Here is a 19502-nt window from a genome sequence, read left to right as displayed (position 1 = left end):
CTACCCTAAAATGGGTCTGGCGACGTCTATGTCGTACAGTATTGCCTCCACATTCCATGAGCCTACTGAGCATTACTATTCTGATTGTATTCCTGTGTATGACACTTTTTGCCTTCCGTTTTTTTCCCGCTTCGCCTAGCCCTTGTGTTTGTTTGTTCATTTCTCTTGCTTCCCGGTTTCTCGATCCTCGCCTGTTTTCCGATTATGATTTGCCTAGCCCTTGTGTTTTGATTGCCTTTGTTTTTCTGATTCCTGGTTCTTGGGCTATTGCCCATTTCCTGACCACAATTTGTCTAGCCCTCATTACTGTTTTGGATTTCTCGGCATTGACCTAGCCTGGCTTTTGTACATTGTCTTTTCCTATTGTGCTCATTTAAACCTTGAGTTCATTCACAATCCATGAGCATCTGGTTTGTCACAGCCACGTTACAGAATACTGTGCCTTCATGCAGATGGTGGATTACAAGGAGCTACAGATAGCGCTTAGCAGCCAAGGACAGATGCTGGGACAACATCACCAGCGTTTTGACACTGTGACTCAGTCCATCCAGACTCTTATGCAACAGCAAGGTGAGCAACAAAAACAGTTGATGCAGATTGTTGAAAGCATGAGAGAAATCACCACCCAACTCCAATGCCTCAGCTCCTCCGGCTCGCCTATGGTTACCAACCAAGCTGCTCCCTCCACAGCTGTTGCCAGTTCGTTTATCGTCAGTAAACCAGATAAATTTGATGGCTCACCTAATCAGTGTAAAGGGTTTTTGTTACAATGTTCGATATTTTTCGCGAATTCCTCTCCAAGCTCTGACAAGGCTCGTATTTCTTTTATGATTTCTCGCCTTATGGGCAAGGCCTTAGACTGGGCTACCGCAGTTTGGCCCATAGTCCAGTCCGACACTTACGACAATTTCGTTAAAGAATTTAAAGCAGTTTTTGATCAAGCCAATGAGGGCCACTCTCATGGGGAATTACTCACCTGTTTACGTCAGGGTAATCACTCAGTTTCTGACTACACTTTGAAATTTCACACTCTTGCGGCTGGGAGTGGTTGGAATGAGCCAGCTTTACTAGTGACATTTTGTAACGGCTTGAACTCCGACATCCTAGTGGAAATAGTCTGTAAGGATGACGGTCTTTCACTAGAGAAGCTGATTTCATTAGCCATTCGCCTAGACCAACTGAAGCACAGGAGAGGTCTTCGTAAATCCCCTACGGTTCCAGCTGCTGCACTGACTTCTCACTGCCCGTATCCACCTCTGACCCAGACTTGTGAGGATCCAGAATCCCTAGAACCCATGCAGTGTGACTCATTCCAATTGTCTACGGAGGCTTTAGAACAGGGTTTCATCCATTCTTCTACTTCTCCTGCAGCTGCAGGGTTCTTTATTGTCAACCAGAGGTGGAAAAACCCGGGTGCAGAAAGTAAAAACCCTGCCACGTTTTTGCTCCAGCCAATTCAATGAACCAGCTGATCCTAATTACCACATCCCCTAAGCCAGGTTGATGAGCTAATTGGTGAAATCACCTGTGTTGAGAGCACAGGCAGAAGGAAAACCTAAGCAGGACTTTTACTCTGTCAATCCAGTTTTTCCACCTCTGTTGTCAACAACTAAGATGGGGGGGACTTAGGCCCTGCATTGATTATCATGGGTTAAATCAGATCACTAAACCGCTGCCTTTAGTCCCCATAGCGCTAGAACAACTTCATGGAGTGTCTATATTTACAAAACTTGACTTAAGAAGTGCATACAATTTAGTCCGTATAAAGGAAGGTGACAAATGGAAAACTGCATTTCTTACCACTTGGGGGCACTATGAGTATTTCGTAATGCCCTTCAGGTTGTGTAATGTCCCGTGTGTGTTTCAAGCGTTTATAAATGATGTCCTCAGGGATATGCTTGGCAAATATGTTGTTGCCTACATTGACGACATCTTGATTTATTCCCCTTATCTCGAAACTCATATTCGTAATGTTCATTCTGTCCTCATGCGTCTGCTTGAGAACCAGCTGTATGTTAAAGGGGAGAAGTGTGAATTTCATCTCCCCTCTCCTTCTTTCCTAGGCTATGTCATCAGTCCGGAGGACGTTGTTATGGATGATGAGAAAGTCGAAGCCATAACTAATTGGCCCGTCCCTACTTCCATAAAGGAACTCCAGCGATTTCTTGGGTTTGCTAATTTCTATCGTCATTTCATTCGCAATTTCAGTAGTCTAGCAGCTCCTCTTACCACCTTACTGAAAGGAAATGCCAAAAAACTCTCATGGAATCCCCGGGCGCAGGAAGCGTTCTAATCCCTCAAGGTAGCCTTCACCTCTGCCTCCATTCTGAAGCATCCTGATCCCACTCAGCCTTTCGTGGTGGAGGTGGACGCCTCCGAGGTAGGCACAGGAGCGGTCCTGTCCCAGTGCATCAGTGACCCCTGTAAACTACATCTGATCGCCTTCTACTCCCATAAATTGATCCTTGCCGAATATAATTACAGTATTGGGGATAGAGAATTGCTGGCCATGAAACTAGCTTTCGAAGAATGGTGTCATTGGCTAGAGGGAGCTACGCATCCCTTCCTCATGTTAACGGATCATAAAAACCTTGAATATTTATGGTCAGCTTAACGGCTTAATCCCCGTCAGGCTTGGTTGTCTCTATTCTTTTCCCGATTTAATTTTTCCATTTCTTATCATCCCAATTCCCGTAATACTAAAGCAGATGCCCTGTCTCGTATATATCCCAGTCCTGAATCATCCCCTGAGGTAGTTAATGTACTACCCCCATCGGTTGTGGTCACTCCAATTAGATGGGAAATAGACAAAGAGATCGACCAAGAGCTATCTGTCACTCCTGCCCCCAAATCTTTCCCCGTAGGAAGGATGTACCCACTCAATGCAGGGACAAATTAATTACATGGGCCCACTCCTCGTTGACTTCTGGGCATCCGGGTGAGACACGTACATACCAGTTATTGTCTGGCAGGTATTGGTGGGAAAATATGCTATCAGATATCTATAGGTTTGTCTCCTCGTGCACCACCTGTTCAAAGTGCAAAACACCCAAAACTCTCCCTGGCGGTAAACTCATGTCCTTGCCTGTCCCTTCTCATCCATGGTCACATATAGCGGTAGACTTTGTTACTGACTTTCCCCCCTCACAGAACTACACAGTCATTCTGACCATTGTTGATAGGTTCTCATGAGGAGTTAGATGTATTCCCTTCATTAGCCTACCTACTGCCTTTTAAACAGCCAAAGCCCTTTTTAACTATGTGTTCCATATATTTGATATTCCAGAAGATATAGTGTCAAGGGCCTCAATTCACCTCTCATGTATGGTTAGCATTCTTTGAGAGACTGTGAGTTAATGTCTAGCTCACCTCCGGTTACTATCCCCAGTCTGTACGTGGAAGGCACCCCAGTGTATGCTGTCCACCGGTTGCTGGACTCCAGAAGGAGAGGAGGGACTCTGCACTACCTAGTGGACTGGGAGGGCTATGGGCCCGGGGAGCATAGCTGGGTTCCCGTGCAAAATATGCTGGATCTGGGTTTGGTGGAGGAGTTCCATCAACATCATCCAGAGAAGCCAGCGCCTCGGCCTATGGGCTGTCCCAGGGGCCGTGTGTCCAGCCCTCCCGGCAGTCTGCGGAATGGTGGTTTCAGAGGTCGTCCGTGATGATGGCCCTCTGTCCAGCACCATGGCAGTTCTGAATGCTCCCTCAGGAGTGTTCCCAGCAGCGTGGGTGGCGGTCGTCATGGTCGTCATCCTTGTCCCTCGGCCTCCTTGGACTCCTTTGGGGGGGTACTGTCATGCTTCTGGGCTCACCCAACACTCAGGACTCCACTTCCCACAATCCCCCTCACACACCAGTCACTACCACACTGCACTCTGTCAGCCAATCCGGAACCACTTCCTCGGAGTGGCTCCCCCCGAGTTCTAATCATCATCATCTATACCTTTTTGTTTCCACTAGTATTTATACCCCTTTGTTTGTTTTGTTCATCACAAAGTATTGCTTCCACATTTCATGAGTCTACTGAGCATTATTCTTCTGATTGTGTTCCTGTGTATGACCCTTTTTGCCTTCTGTTTTTTTCCTGCTTTGCCTAGCCCTTGTTTGCTTGCTCGTTTCTCTTGCTTCCAGGTTTCTCGACCCTCGCCTGTTTTCTGATTACAATTTGCCTAGCCCTTGTGTTTTGATTGCCTGTGTTTTTCTGATTCCCGGTTCTTGGACTATTGCCCGTTTCCTGACCATGATTTGTCTAGCCCTCATTACTGTTTTGGATTTCTTGGTATTGACCTGGCCTGGCTTTTGTACATTGTCTTTTCTCACTGTGTTCATTAAAACCTTGAGTTCATTCACAATTTGCGAACGTCTGGTTTGTCACAGCCATGTTACATTAAGTAATTTGGAAATATTTTAAATGCCATCATAAGATTAGTATTGTTGATTTTATAGTATTGTACACTTTATTTTTCTGAAGTAAAAAATAAAGTAAATAAATTTTTATCCCCTGCTGGCTGAAATGCCTGACGGGGGATTATGTTGTGGCAATGTCCATCCGTCCCAATGTTTCCGCTATGTACAATTGGCTGCGGCGGGCCGCCGCACCTTGATTTTTGCCGCCGCACCTTCAGGAATTCCTGAAGGGGGGCCGTGGCCCGGGTAACCTTTTGAAAATTATTTTTGAAAATTATTTAAAAAATAGGCTAAACCAATATTTTTTGACGTTGAGCGGACTCGAGCCTGGCATGAACCGCTCTGACGCACTATAATGACACCAATCTATCACCAGCCAATCAGGAGACTTAATCAAATGCATCCCCCGCCCACCAATCTATCACCAGCCAATCAGAAGACTTAATCAAACGCATCTCCCGCCCACTTGTGTCCGCGTCTGAGACGTTGAATTTTTACAGAAGGAGGGAAGAAGTTGACTGAGGTAAGACTGTGTGATAAATTAACGAACGAATAAGACAGGAATTTCAACATATAGGGCTTAAGTTTGTTACCGTTAAATAAGCATTGCTTGTACAGTAGCGTTATGTCGTTACAACGTTGACCCACTTTTAACGTGCCGAGTACCAACTGTAGCCGCTAACATGCTAATTAGCTTGCTGTCAAAAGTGCAAAGACTTTAAATTGCTCTGTGTAAATTAGAAAATGGCGCAACTTCCTCTGTAGCCGTCAACTCAACTTGTCTTGAGTTTTGAGCTCAACAGGGCAACACTGTGGCCTGAGGTAAAACATGATAGTTTTAGTTTGTTTAAATTACAAAAATGAGTACACCCAATGACTGTCTCATATACTCATACTGTTTAAGTAATGCAATAAAACGAATCTTTAAAAGTGGTATTTACTCAAACTGTTTTCATAGAATGAACTTTAGGGTTAACAGTGTAATAGCATTGCAGTGTTCTGCAAATTTGCAATTTAATATTTCAGATCTTGAGACATGAAAGTGCTATTTAAAAAAAAAAAAGGTCAGAAATGTTTTCTTTGTCGTCTATTTAGTTCATTTTTTTTCCTCAATAATTTTCCTTGATTGAGAAATCGGTCTGGGCTCTTATGGGTTAATCAGTAGCCTGCATGCTAGTATATGTTCCATTTACAGTCAAACATTTTGATGTACTCCAGGCTCAATTTTGATTAATCGAAAATCTGCGTAGTAATACAGTCTGAAGATGCTCTTGCACATTCAGTGTCAATTGAACAAAAATTATGGGAGGATATAGGTTTAAAGGCATCACGCAGTGGCGATAAAAGTCGCATTATTCTGCACCAGAATGCTTTCGAGATTCGAAATAAATTGACCGTCGATTTTTCAAAAGCTTCCCACGGTTGTAATCGGTCCTCATTTGGTCATGCCCATCACTTGAAATTTCCCGCGTTCACAGCGCCCCCTCTCGGTCAATGGAACAGCTGCGTGACGTCATACCAGTAACCACTCAGTGCAGTTGCAATGGCGGACACACCAGAAAATAGGAGCGATGCTGAGGAAATTAGCTTTGATTTTACCGATACAGAAGAAGAAAATGGCCCACAAGTAGAGATTTTGACAGCTGAATGTCCTGGTGGTATCCAGCCTTACAGATTTGAACCTGAGCGCTCATCTTCAGAAGAAAATGAGGACAGTTCTGACGACAACAGAAACGAAGACGAGAATGAAGAAGACCGGCGACTTGAAGACTTGTTTTGGTTGGTTTCTCTGACTAAATCACTACTTGTGTGTATTTTAAAAGACCATTTTCACTTGAATTAGAATGCTGTGTGATTAATCTATGATTATGTGTAATACTGATAGCTGTAGGGGGTGAAAGTATAGCTAGAAAGATTGAATTCTAGCAACTTGACAGCTTGCGATCTCGCGAAATGCAGTGGGCCTTCTGATACAGTAGACCCCTTGATATTCCAGTTTTCATCATTTTCCTTTTATTGCGGTTGATTTTAACTTGATATTCAGTATGTTATAGGCTGGGAGTATTGAGCTTTGTATTGTATTGTTTAGTAAACGTACAATCGTCAGTAATAAGTGATAATTATTAGTTAAAGGCAGCTCTGTGGCATAAATCTTTCAATTAATCTTCTGTCATCCATTTGCTAAAATTATGTGCCACATATGTTATCAAGACAACACTTCATGTGACAAAGAAAGATATGACAAATACATAAATGTATGAAAATCATTTTGTACAATTAATGATTGATACATAGAAACACTTAAAACGTGTTTTTAAAAAAATATTGTTTTTCTATCAATACCTAGCCATGACCTTGAAATCAGATCCATTGATAACAACAGTCACAAATAGTGTTCAGTGTTCATTGTTACAGCCAAACACAATACACCGATTAGGCATTTTGTATCACAGAATATTAATACATCATTTCATAGTGTTTTGAGTGTTCAAAACTATCCACAAACTGAATAAATCCACAAAATCCGCAATGTAAACAACTCTGGTAAACGCACGCTATAGAGAAAACATGGCGACAGGCCAGCATCACCCAAGGGAGGTTACTGGTATGACGTCACACATAAGTTGACCTAGTTAACGGCTGGCTGCCTAAATTTGGCTGTGTGCGTCAACTTTAAATGCTTGTAGCGGGCGCATCGTGACACTGAGATCGCGGGAAACCGAGGGGCTTGAATAACCCACCAAACCCGACATTTTGACACGATATAGCCTGATTGCTGAAATTACCGCACGACGCCTTTAAGTTTTACAATTTTTGAAGTGAGTGATGGATTGATAAGTTTAGATGTGTTCAATATTTTCTTATCTTCAGACATAATATTGTAGATGTTTCTTTACCTGCTTGATAGTTTTGACTGGGACTCCAATCTTCCTCAGAAGAGTCATTAGTCCTTAAATTAAATTCATTATAGACATGAACTTAAAATCATTGTTTTATTTTATGGCCTCGGTGCCCTGGCTTTTGGCCTTCGTGCCCTCGGCATCAGCAGAGCGTTTGTTTTCCACACTTCGTCGACTGAAATCATACCTCCGATCCACAATGACACAAGCGACTGAATGACTTGATGAACTGCCATATTCACCGTGACATTCTGGAACAAACTGACATGACAGCCATCGCAAAGGAGTTCATGCAGGCCAATGACAGACGCAGGCAGGCCTTTGGGAAGTTTTAAGCGTAAGTCATTGGTTACTTCTATTAGCACCGCCGAGTGCACTGCTTCCTCTATTTTCAATGTTTCTATACTGCATTGGTACTGATACAAGCAAGCTGTTTAAGTTGAGTTAGCCTACTACTGAGGTGCTTTTGTTGTGTACTGTTGGCTGTTTTAGCATTTTATTCTGCGCAGTTATGTGCTGGCATGTTGTGGGCTAAAGTCATGACCGATAGATTAAACTATGTATAGCCTTCTGTGCTGTTGGCTGTTTTTGTCCTCATACTGGGGTGGGACGTCTGAGTGCAGGTCTTGCCACCGCACCTTCAAACATTTTCTAGGGGAAACACTGCGTCCGTCTGTCCATCTGTCCCAGAAAGGGTACTCACCTTCTGAAATCAACTCCTCTCACAATTTCTGGAGGAATTTCATAAAACTTGACAGGATTATTTGTTATATGTCGGTAATACGCATATTACAATTTTGTTCAATTCAGTCATATTTTACCAGAGTTATGGTATCATTGCCAGTGGGGGATATTGTGCTCTCAGAGCACTCTTGTTCAGACAAGGCAACATTTAAATCCACAAGGAAAAATATACAACCCCAAATCAGAAAATGTTGGGACAGTACAGTAAGTTGTAATTGAATTTAAAACTGAAAACAATGATTTGTGAATAACCTTTGATCTGTATTGCACTCAAAACAATACAACAGCCCATTATTTGACATTTTACCAAATTTATTTATTTATTTATTTATTTATTTATCAATCAAAATAAACTAATTTCAATTTTGATTATTACAGCACATTTTTTTAAAAAATGGGAAGGTAAAGGGAAGGTAATTGTATTTACCATATGTAATGTTGTCTTTCCATCTCCCATCCATCCATCCATCATCTGTAGCCGCTTATCCTGTACAGGGTCGCAGGCAAGCTGTGTGTATGTGTGTGTGTGTATATATATATATATATATATATATATATATATATATATATACACACACACACACATATATGTATGTGTGTGTATGTATATATGTGTGTGTATATATATATATATATATATATATATATATATATATATAAAATTTTCTCATATCTTCCCTACAGCTAATGGCGAATCCTTCTATTCCTTGGAAGGAATAGTGAGCAATATTAATTTTATCAGAGAAGGGATTATTTGGGAAGGCTATTTTTTTTCTTCCTGTCATGGGAAAGTCTTTAGGATGGAAGGTTGCATTTTTGTCTTCTTAACTTCAGGGGAGAGACAAAAGAGTGAGGAAACAACTGTCTATAGCTGCCATAATGTAAGGGATAACAGGAACCAACTTGTTTCACAGATTTTCTCGAACATTAAACATGACTATAAACTGAGAAAAAGTATGTGTCATTATTTAATAACATAGTTCTTCAACACACTCTGGTATGAAAATAAACAACTTCAGGGTGGTGACAGCTTTCTAAAATCTTAGAAACTTTATATTTAACTTCATATTTAACATGAACTCAATACATGATCCCTCCATTGTTTTTCTCTCTGCAGATGTGTTGTTATCTCTAGCATCCCTGCTGGCGCCTCTGAAAATTACATCTGCAATATGCGGGGTCGTTACGTGAACATGATCGCTCCCAATGTTTCCAGGTATCTCAATTTCTGTGAAGTGGAAGTATACGGGTTTCCAGGTTAGATTTTTATATTCACCTCACACTTTCATATAAATTTTAAGTCAAAATAAGTTTCACAACAGTTGCTAAATATCAACATCATTGACTTTTTTAGTACTTGCTAAGACAGCATTTCTGAGACTAAAATTTAACAGCAGTGAGGATCTCACCAAGTCTACCATGAGGGACAACGTTCTTCAAAAGGTGTGTGTTTGTGAGAATGTACAGTGAAAATGTACACATTGGCCATGACTGATTGTCCTCTCCATGTTGCACTGCATGGCTTGTTGCCTGTCCTCTATTTGTAGAAAGGGACTCACTGTTAGCTGGTTCACATTTAACTATTTCTCAACCGAGAACCCAGCAGTGACCCACCCATTGCTACTACTGCACTTGTTGCACACATACCAGTGACATGCAAACATTCCACCACCATATTTGTGTCACAGCTTTGTTGAAAGTGGTTTAAAGAATATATTAATAATATATTACATCCAAATAATATATTTTGTCAGTGGTGATCCTTTGGTAGTCCCCACCTCTCGGGGGGGACACACACAGAGGATAAGCAGTTACGGATAATGGATGGATATTACACACGAGTGTTTTCCCGGGGAATATGCCACTCGTATTTTTCATATGAACTATATAATTACATCCTGGACATATTTTTCAATATCTTCACTTGTGATGATATCGATGAATTGTTTTGATTAACTTGCATAGTTTTGAATGTGTCGATATAAGAAAAAGAAAACTACACATTGGCTTGAAGATATGAAGTTTATCTTTGGGTTTTGATAAACTCATATTTTTCAGACAAAATACATCCCAGACCTGATTAACATATTTTCCAAACCTTTACTCGTGAATTTATATCTATATTCTGTCCACATTCACTGGATACGAGCAGTAGCACACTCTGATTGGCTACTCTGCTACTAGGCTATTGGCTCGTATACCGTGAGTAGAGAAAAACAAAAAGGTGGTGCATTTTCCTGAACTAACCCAGGATGAAATAAAAACTCTACTTGAAAACAAAACCCCCAAAATACAAAAAAGCAACAAAATATGGAATAAAAGCATTTGATGATAAGAAAGTATCCTTTTTATTTTTCAAGAATTATCTCAGTTTTCACAAATTGCGACTGTCATTTTGCCGGTTTGTTTACATTCTTAGTGGAACTGATTTTGTCGGACGTTTTGTATAAAGTTTTTATTTATCAAATTTGCTAAAAATAAAAATGCTCTGTATCTCAAAATCCAGTGAATGTGGACAGAATAAAAGTTATTCTACTCAATGTCATCGTACATGGCTTATAGCCGACTCAGCGCAACATGCCTCATCAGCTCTGAGCTCATGTGCTATGACTCAATTTTGTGGAATAGCTGTTAAATATATACCGATCAGCCATAACATAAAAGTCTTCATGCCCCATGCAAATCAGTGAGCCTTTGACACCCTTGGCCCTGTCGCCGGTTCAGCAGTTGTCCTTCCTTGGACCACTTTTGGTAAATATTATCGACTGCATACCAGGAATACCCCACAAGATGTTCCATTTTGGAGATGCTCAGACCCAGTCATCGAGGCATCACAATTTGGCTCTTGTCAAAGTTGTTCACATCCTTATGTTTGCCCATTTTTCCTGCTTCCAGCATGTCAACTTCAAGAATTGAGTGTGTGTGTGTGTGTGTGTGTGTGTGTGTGTGTGTGTGTGTGTGTGTGTGTGTGTGTGTGTGTTATGATGTATACTGCAAATGAAGTATTTGTACATAATAGTAGCACATAATAGTAATTCTTTTCCACAGATGAAATCTGCCAATGTCCAGTCATCAATATTTCAGATCAGTTGGACAAAGGAACCAGAACTGGAAACTGAAACTTAAAACAAAAAAAGTAAGAAAGATTAGAATACTACTTCTCCTCTTCCTCCTATGACAATGACTACTACTACTATAAATAATAATAATAATAATAATAATAATAATAATAATAATAATGTTGTTCCAGCAATCTGCAGCTTCCAAGCTCTCCTTGCACATAGCATCCCAAGTGGCCAGTTCATGTCAAGATACATATCACAATAAATAGCCCTGACATGAGCATTTTTTTTAATGAAAGCTCAATGTTAGGTTTGTAAACTACCTGCTGAAAACCTGTGAAGTAATTCAGTTATGGATTAGCAGAAAGATAGAGCACACCAAATTTCAGCTCAACTGGAATTTCATTTTCTGAGAAATGGTTATTTGAAGATAACTATGACCCCATGAACATGAAATAGTATTGCATAGGGTCCTTCCCTGAACCGATCATTCAAGTTTTGCAGTCAAATATCTGAAGTATGACTACCCTGTGGCTCTGACCACTACAATCATAAAGAGATTTGAGTGGCTAGTCAAAAACCATATCTGTTCCTCTCTTCCGGCCAACATGGACCCTCTCCAATTTGCATATGAAAACGGGTCAAAGGACGATGCCATTGCTCTTGCAACGCACAGTGGTCTCAGGCACCTGGATAAGAAAAAAACAGTTATGTGAAAATGCTGTTTATTATCTACAGCCCTGCCTTTAACACCATCATCCCATCCAAACTCATCGCAAAGCTCAAGGACTTATCACTCACCTGTGCAACTGGATTTTGGACTTTCAGTGGACTTTAGAAATTTGGACTTTGGAAATCGGTGACTGGATCTCCTCCCCACTGTCAATATCATTATCAAGTTTGGTGACAACACCACCATCCTTCACCTCATCACAGACAGAGATGAGGTCAGAACATTATCTGAGTGTTGCAGTGACAACAGCCTCTACTTCAACATCAGCAAAACTAAGAAAATGATTGTGTGCCCCTCACTCATGACCTGGCCTTGTCTCTTCATACTAAGACAGTAGTGAAATCTGTGTGTCAGAAACTCTATTTTCTGTGGAAGCTCAGGAAGGAAGAAATCCTGACCAACTTCTACAAATGCACCACAGAGAGCATCCAGATTGGGTGGATAACTGTCTGGTAGGCAGCTGATCCCTTCATGACTGCAAGGTCCTCCTTGGCAACAAACTCTCAGCTTTACAGGAGTCCATTCATATATGGTGACTGAGGCAGGCTCACAAAGTCAGCAGAGACTGCAGTCATCCACCACACAGACTGTTTATCAGACCGCCATCATGCAGAAGGGACCGCAGCATTCAATCCAGAACCAGCAGGCTGAAGAAAAGTTTGTACTGGCAGGCCAGTAGGATCCTGAATAAAACTGTAATCCAGTCATTACTCCTTCTTCCACTCTTTCACTCATGCCTCCACTACCACCAATAAACTGGTCAGCCTTGTTAACTGGGTACATCTCAAAAGAAGTTCATATTTTTGGCTAGAATTGATGTAAAAAAATTTCCAGCTCCTGTGATGACTCTGAACAATTAATGCTAGAGTATGTTTAGTAAAATATTGTATGACTTAAATAAGGCAAAAACACAATGGGAGAAAGTTGCTAAAGGAAAATAATCAATGATTGACTGGTGTGAAGGGGGCTGATGTGAAGTGGACTTGCTATTACCACTGGAAGTTTATTATTTTCCAAAAATAGCACATCCTGTACTTCCTTCAACAATTTGGGAACAATTACAATTTTAAATGTTGTATTGAATAACACTTTCAGCTGTTCATATGTAATGGTGCAATACAAGGAACTAGTGCATTACATTAATGATATTTAGCAGATGCTCTTATCCAGAGTGACATACAACATACCCAGAGTAGTCTGTGGAGCAGTTGGGGGTGAGGTGCCTTGCTCAAGGGCACTTCAGCCATTCCTCCTGGTCCAAGGAATCAAACCGGTGACCTTTTGGTCCCAAAGGTGCTTCTCTAACCATGGCATCGCAAACAATTAGAACATTGTGAAAAAGTTCAATATTTTCCATCAGTTACTGAAGAAAGTGAAAATTTGACATATTCTGGACTCATCTCATCTCATTATCTCTAGCCGCTTTATCCTGTTCTACAGGGTCGCAGGCAAGCTGGAGCCTATCCCAGCTGACTACGGGCGAAAGGCGGGGTACACCCTCGACAAGTCGCCAGGTCATCACAGGGCTGACACATAGACACAGACAACCATTCACACTCACACCTACGGTCAATTTAGAGTCACCAGTTAACCTAACCTGCATGTCTTTGGACTGTGGGGGAAACCGGAGCACCCGGAGGAAACCCACGCGGACACGGGGAGAACATGCAAACTCCACACAGAAAGGCCCTCGCCGGCCACGGGGCGCGAACCCAGAACCTTCTTGCTGTGAGGTGACAGCGCTAACCACTACACCACCGTGCTGCCCTATTCTGGACTCATAACACAAATTCAAACATTTCTTGTTTCTGTTTTAATTCTGATAATTATGGCCTACAGCACACACAAAAAAACTTGTCTCCAAATGTTAGCATATTTCCTTTTGAGTTTGAGCAAAACAGTACATATACCATGTATCTCTCGGTATAGTTCAATACACACAACTACAATCACTGCTGATTGTGACTGCTGACTTGACAGTTTTCCAGAAGATGATCATTGGCACCCTCCACAAGGAGGGTAAACCACAGAAGGTCATTGCTGAAATGACTGGCTGGAAAAAGTGCACAAGCAACAGAGATGACCACAGCCTTGAGAGGACTGTCAAGAAAAGGCGATTCAAGAACTTAGAAGAGCTTCACAGGGAGTGGACTGAGGCTGTGCCAGTGCATCAAGAACCACCATGCACAGACATCTCCAGGCAAGGGGTTACAACTGTAGCATTCCTAATATCAAGCTACTCCTGTACCAGAGACAACATCAGAAGTGTCTTATCTGGGATACAGAGAGAAAGAACTGGACTGTTTCTTTGTGGTCCAAAGTTCTCTTTTCAGATAAAAGTAAGTTTTGTGTTTCATTTGGAAATCAAGGTCCTAGAGTCTGGAGGAAGAGTGGAGAGGCACAGAATTCAAGGTTTTTGAAGTCCAGTGTGAAGTTTCCACAGTCTGTGATTTGAGGTGCCATGTCATCTGCTGGTGTTGGTCCACTGTGTTTTATCAAGTCCAAAGTTAATGCAGTTGTCAACCAGGACATTTTAGAGCACTTCATGCTTCCATCTGCTGGCAAGCTTTATGGACATGCCAATTTCCTTTTCCAGCAATATTTAGCACCTTCTGACAGTGTCAAAACTACTACCAAATGGTTTGCTGGCCATGATATTGCTGTGCTTGATTGGCCAGCCAACTTGTGTGACCTGAATCCCATCGAGAATCTATCTGGTATTGTCAGTAGGAAGTTGAGAAATGCCTGACCCAAAAATACAGACAAGCTGAAGGCCACTATCAAAGCAACCTGGGCTTCAATAACACCTCAGCAGTGCCACAGGTTAATCACCTACATGCCATGCCATACTGATGCAGTAATTCATGGTAAAGGAGCCCCAACCAAGTATTGAGTGTGTAAAAGATCATACTTTACAGAAGTTGGACATTTCTGTATTGTAACTCTTTTTTTCGTCGATCTTAGGAAATATTCTAAGGATTTGAGATACTATATTTCTGATTTCCATGAGCTCTCAGCCATAATTATCAACATTTCTAAAAAAAAAAAAAAAGGCTTGAAATATTTCACTTTGTGTCATGAATATAGAACTGATGAATGTTTACCTTTTTGAATTCAATTACAAAAAAAGAACTTTCTCTTAGTATATTAATTGTTTGACATGCACGAATAGTTCCTATTATTATCTTATAGCACTTAAAAACACTAATTTCCTCACTTTCTATTTGAGGTAATAAGAAAAAAAGACATCTTGTCACATTCCAAGAAACTGGAATGTGCAAAGTCCTCTGTCTTGAAGATTCCCCTGTCGTGAAAGAACTTACTGAATTTTGAAGCCTGACACTCCTTCCATGAATGTGAAATAAACATCTTGCATAAAGTTTCACCATATCAACAACTAAAAGATTTTTCTTTCATAAATGACAAAATTCTTCTAATTATTAGATGTTGATTATGTGGAGCATTTGCTTTACGAGTTACTGTGAATGATTTGCTATTGTAGAATGGATAACTTATCAGAATCATCACATTAATAGAAGAAGAAGAAGCCTTTATTTGTCACATATACATAACAGCTCAGTAAAATTTGGAAATATGAACCTGGGTTATGATTTGCAGCCTTCTGACCTATCAGATTCAAGAATGCAACAGCATTGCAGTGTTATTTGTATTGAATACACTTACCGTAAATCTCTTTATGTTTTGAATTTTGCAGAACATCAGTTTGACTGCTATTTACTTGTACATTCATTTATTTATTTTATATGAGCAATATGACAGTCAAAACTTTTTTTATTCTGACTTACAGGTGGCAGAAATACGTCTTAAATACAACACTGAGAAGAAGAATAATTGGTCAAAGAACAACAACAATAAAAAGAACAAATGTGTGAGGTTTTGGTGTAGCGTATGGAACAACTAGCTAGAGGATGATATATACTTATTGGTTAGAAGTACAGGCTTGTTTGGGGTTTTTTGGGGAGAGGTTTATCTATGAAAAATCATTGCTTTTTCTATGTACTATGTGAATGATTGATATTTAAAATGCCCTCTTGATTGTTGGATTTAGCATAGTTAAATCTAAGTTTGAGTTTAAGATAATAGCTTGATTTCATGGTAGGACTATGTTAGTTTCATTTCTCTCCCAAATATAATTCAGTAGTCATATTCATAGCCTTCCTGGAAAAGTGAGAATTTCTGTATAAACATAATAGAAAAGCAATGCACTCAAATTAGCCTTAAATTCATTTGTACTCCTTTGCAGTTTTCATTACAGTAGTACCAAGATGGTTTACAAAACAGGATAAATCAAAACACTGTAAAGTGGTAAATAGTACTAATGATCATGAATATTTTCTTATTTTTTTAACCATCACCTTCTAATATTTCCATGACACCTAATTCAATAATCAGAATCATTGTCACCTCCCAGCCAATGAGAAATGTTGAGAAACAACCAATCATCAGAGTCTCGATGAATTTGGGTATGTTTGGAAGCATGTTTATCACAGAGAAAGTGGTGTGATCATGTAGGAATGAGGTTTTACTCACTGTAAAGGGTGTTTCTTCACTGAAATACTTAACTGCTTGAGAATTTCCAAAATTTGTAGACTTCAGAAATAAGTAAAGTGCATTATTGATTATTAATAGGCTAGCTATTTATTTTTTGTTTATTTATTTATAAAGGATTGCATGACATATTAATGGGAGTTTGAAAATTATTTTATTCAATATGTGTACATTCACATGATTTTACACCTTAACTGATTTGGCTCTTCCTTGTTCAGAGTATTTCATTCCCTTCAACAAACTTTTCACAACTGTTAGTATCAAAATATTATTTAGCATGCAGCATATTCAATAATTCAATCATCTATGACGAATACCAAGAAAGAAATTCTCAATACGCAAAATCACGACAATATCCAGAACATCTCTGAAACACTTCAGCCTCTGATTCACTATGGATTCCTGAGACAACTTTCTGGCAGACTGTGAGGATTTCTTATCATCACTCCACTGCACAATCCCAAACCATTTAATATTGCCTTGAGGAGATTTTCCCTCTGATTCTCAGTTCTTAAATCAATCCAGCACCTAATTTATCATAAATATCAGGACAGATTGTGTCTGAAATCAACCACTGACAATATCCTTCTGTTTGTTTCAAGATTGTATGGTTTATTTCACCAAATCTAAACTCCTCTCTGCATTTGTGTAATGGATACTCAGGATAATGAATTTTCACTCAGCTTTCTTTACTTATAAATAAAAACATCAAAGAAAAAATCAAAGATTGTGATTTGCTTTGTAGTGTATCTGCCAATGCAAATGTTTCACACTGCTACTGCAAAATGTCCTGTTGTGGCCTAAAGACACCTCATTCCACATCCATCAGGATATTGCCATCTCACTGCACTCTCACTAGACATAGTTAATTGGTGTCCATGCAGGATATTGAGTTAAACTACTAATTTAGAACACAAAAATTACATTGCACCTTTATTTTGGTCTGGAATCATTAATTAAGCTAGTTTGTTCCTTGTGCAAGTTTGAGCTGTGAGCTGGGTGATGCATGATGTTTCTTCCCAGGTGGGGCATCTGATAGCATATTCCGCAGATCTTAGTTCACGCCTCAGTTCAGATGCTGTGCATCTGACATGGAATTTCACATCATCTCATGTTTCTGTGGGTTCCTTCTGGGTTTCCTGGTTTCCCACCCCACAAAAACCATACCAGTAGGTGAATTGGCCGTGTTAAACTGCCCCTAAGTGTGAAAGAGTGCCATTCATGGGTATAGTCCTGTGTATTCATTGTGCTCGGTGTTGCAAGGCTGGGATAAGTTTCCTAAAAGCAACCAGTGTTTTGAAATGTATCCCATGACAGATCACAGAATACATGCTCTACAATGTAATTTGTAATGTAATCCATTAGATTACATATGAGTAACATATTCTAAATACTTTGGATTACTTTCAAATTGACTTACATTTCATGTAATAATATGTGGCATTCACAAGGTACTGCTTGCTCAACTATTCTGTTGTATAAACTGGCTGAAGCGTAAGACAGTGAGCTGTCCTTGTGATTACTGTGTCCGCCTCTTGACTGGGAGATTGCGAGTTCTACTCACCGATGGGTCATACCAAAGACTATCATTAAAATGTTACCTACTTCCTTCTGGTGAGGCACACTGCAATACAGATGTAAGTAGGGAGTCGATCTCTTGTGGTTACCAGAGGACTGGCACCCACTGTAACTCGAGCTACTGTATGTAATAGGTGAGAGCTGAGGGCTATGGAGATCAGTGCCACCCAACTGATTGTGTACTGAATTTACTCTCAAATTAGCATTTAGTTATCACTGTTTTCTGAAATGCATTTTGTGCTGCAACAAATCTTAGAAATAGCACAAGAGAAGAGGATTGGTCCGTTACTGTTTCTTAATTTAAAATGATGAAAACATAAAATATAATAAAAATAAATGTCCACAAAGTCACTTTTTGTAACCAATGTTTTTATTGAATTTTACATATAAAACATTAACACAGGAATAAACAATGACAATAAGTGTCAAATAAGATTAATCATGGTCTGTTCACACACACACACACACACACACACACACACACACACACACACACACACACACACACACACAAAGAAAAAGAAGAAAAAACCCACAACACAGCGACATCACAGTGAAAGTGTTTCTTGATGCCCAAGAAAGTCCAATATAGGTTTTCATATTTCTTCAAATTCTCCTGCCTGTCCTCTAGTTATATACGGTAAGTCAGTCTTTCCAGTACAACACAAAATGCCATCTCCCTCACCCATAGATTTATTGAAGGTACTTCCATCTTCCTCCAGAATAGTGCTATCATCCAGAAGTTTATTTGTATAGCGCTTTTAACAATAAACATTGTCGCAAAGCAGCTTTACAGAATTTGAACGACTTAAAATATGAGCTAATTTTATCCCTAATCTATCCCCAATGAGCAAGACTGTGGCGAATTTGAATGTCACTGCACTTATTCTGAACTGTTCAGTACTTTAACATGCCATTTGCACTCTTAATTTCTTGTACGAAATAGACCAATTACATTGTTGCACAGACTGTGAGACATCATCCGATAGTATTACTGTACCTTTAAACAACTGTACATAAACAACTGTACATACGTGTTCATACTGCTGCTGCACAGACTGCCACTTTATTGTACATTTCAACAACTGTACATATGTATTAAATACTGCTAACTGTATATAAAACCTAACATACTCGCTAATCCTGTTCACTTCCACTCTGTAAATATATATTTAAATATTTACAAACAGTATTTGTATATTCTATAATGTATACTGTAACCCTCCACTGTCTATCACTGTATATACTGTAACATAAAGCATCACAATACTATAGTGCTTACTTCTGGCACTTGTCTGTAAATAATACTTTATTTTGCACTTCTGGTTAAATGCTAACTGCATTTCATTGGCTTTGTACCGTACCTGTACTCTGCACAATGAAAATAAAGTTGAATCTAATCTAATCAGTTCCAATTGGTGTCCTTTTTTTATTATTATTATTGCCCTGACACTAGAATGGGTATTTTCAAGCAAGTAGCTATTTTTTTATAACCACTCCCTGACT

The 19502-nt window shown here is 39.8% G+C and overlaps 1 protein-coding gene across 1 annotated transcript in view; it reads left to right on the top strand.

Annotated features, from left to right (window-relative positions):
• Positions 1-15746, top strand: part of LOC132883383 (fucolectin-like) — a 63722-nt gene extending 47976 nt beyond the window's left edge. Inside the window, exons 4-7 of the mRNA XM_060916958.1 lie at positions 9172-9311; positions 9409-9497; positions 11103-11190; positions 15658-15746. Coding sequence (XP_060772941.1) covers positions 9172-9311; positions 9409-9497; positions 11103-11180 — 307 coding nt within the window. The 3' untranslated portion in view covers positions 11181-11190; positions 15658-15746. The remainder of the gene's footprint in view (positions 1-9171; positions 9312-9408; positions 9498-11102; positions 11191-15657) is intronic.
• Positions 15747-19502: the final 3756 nt, after the last annotated feature.

This window comes from Neoarius graeffei, chromosome 3 (genome assembly GCF_027579695.1).
Source record: "Neoarius graeffei isolate fNeoGra1 chromosome 3, fNeoGra1.pri, whole genome shotgun sequence".
Lineage (NCBI taxonomy): Eukaryota > Metazoa > Chordata > Actinopteri > Siluriformes > Ariidae > Neoarius > Neoarius graeffei.
The sequence above is the reverse complement of the archived record's forward strand: the minus strand, read 5'-3'. Positions and strand labels throughout refer to the sequence as shown.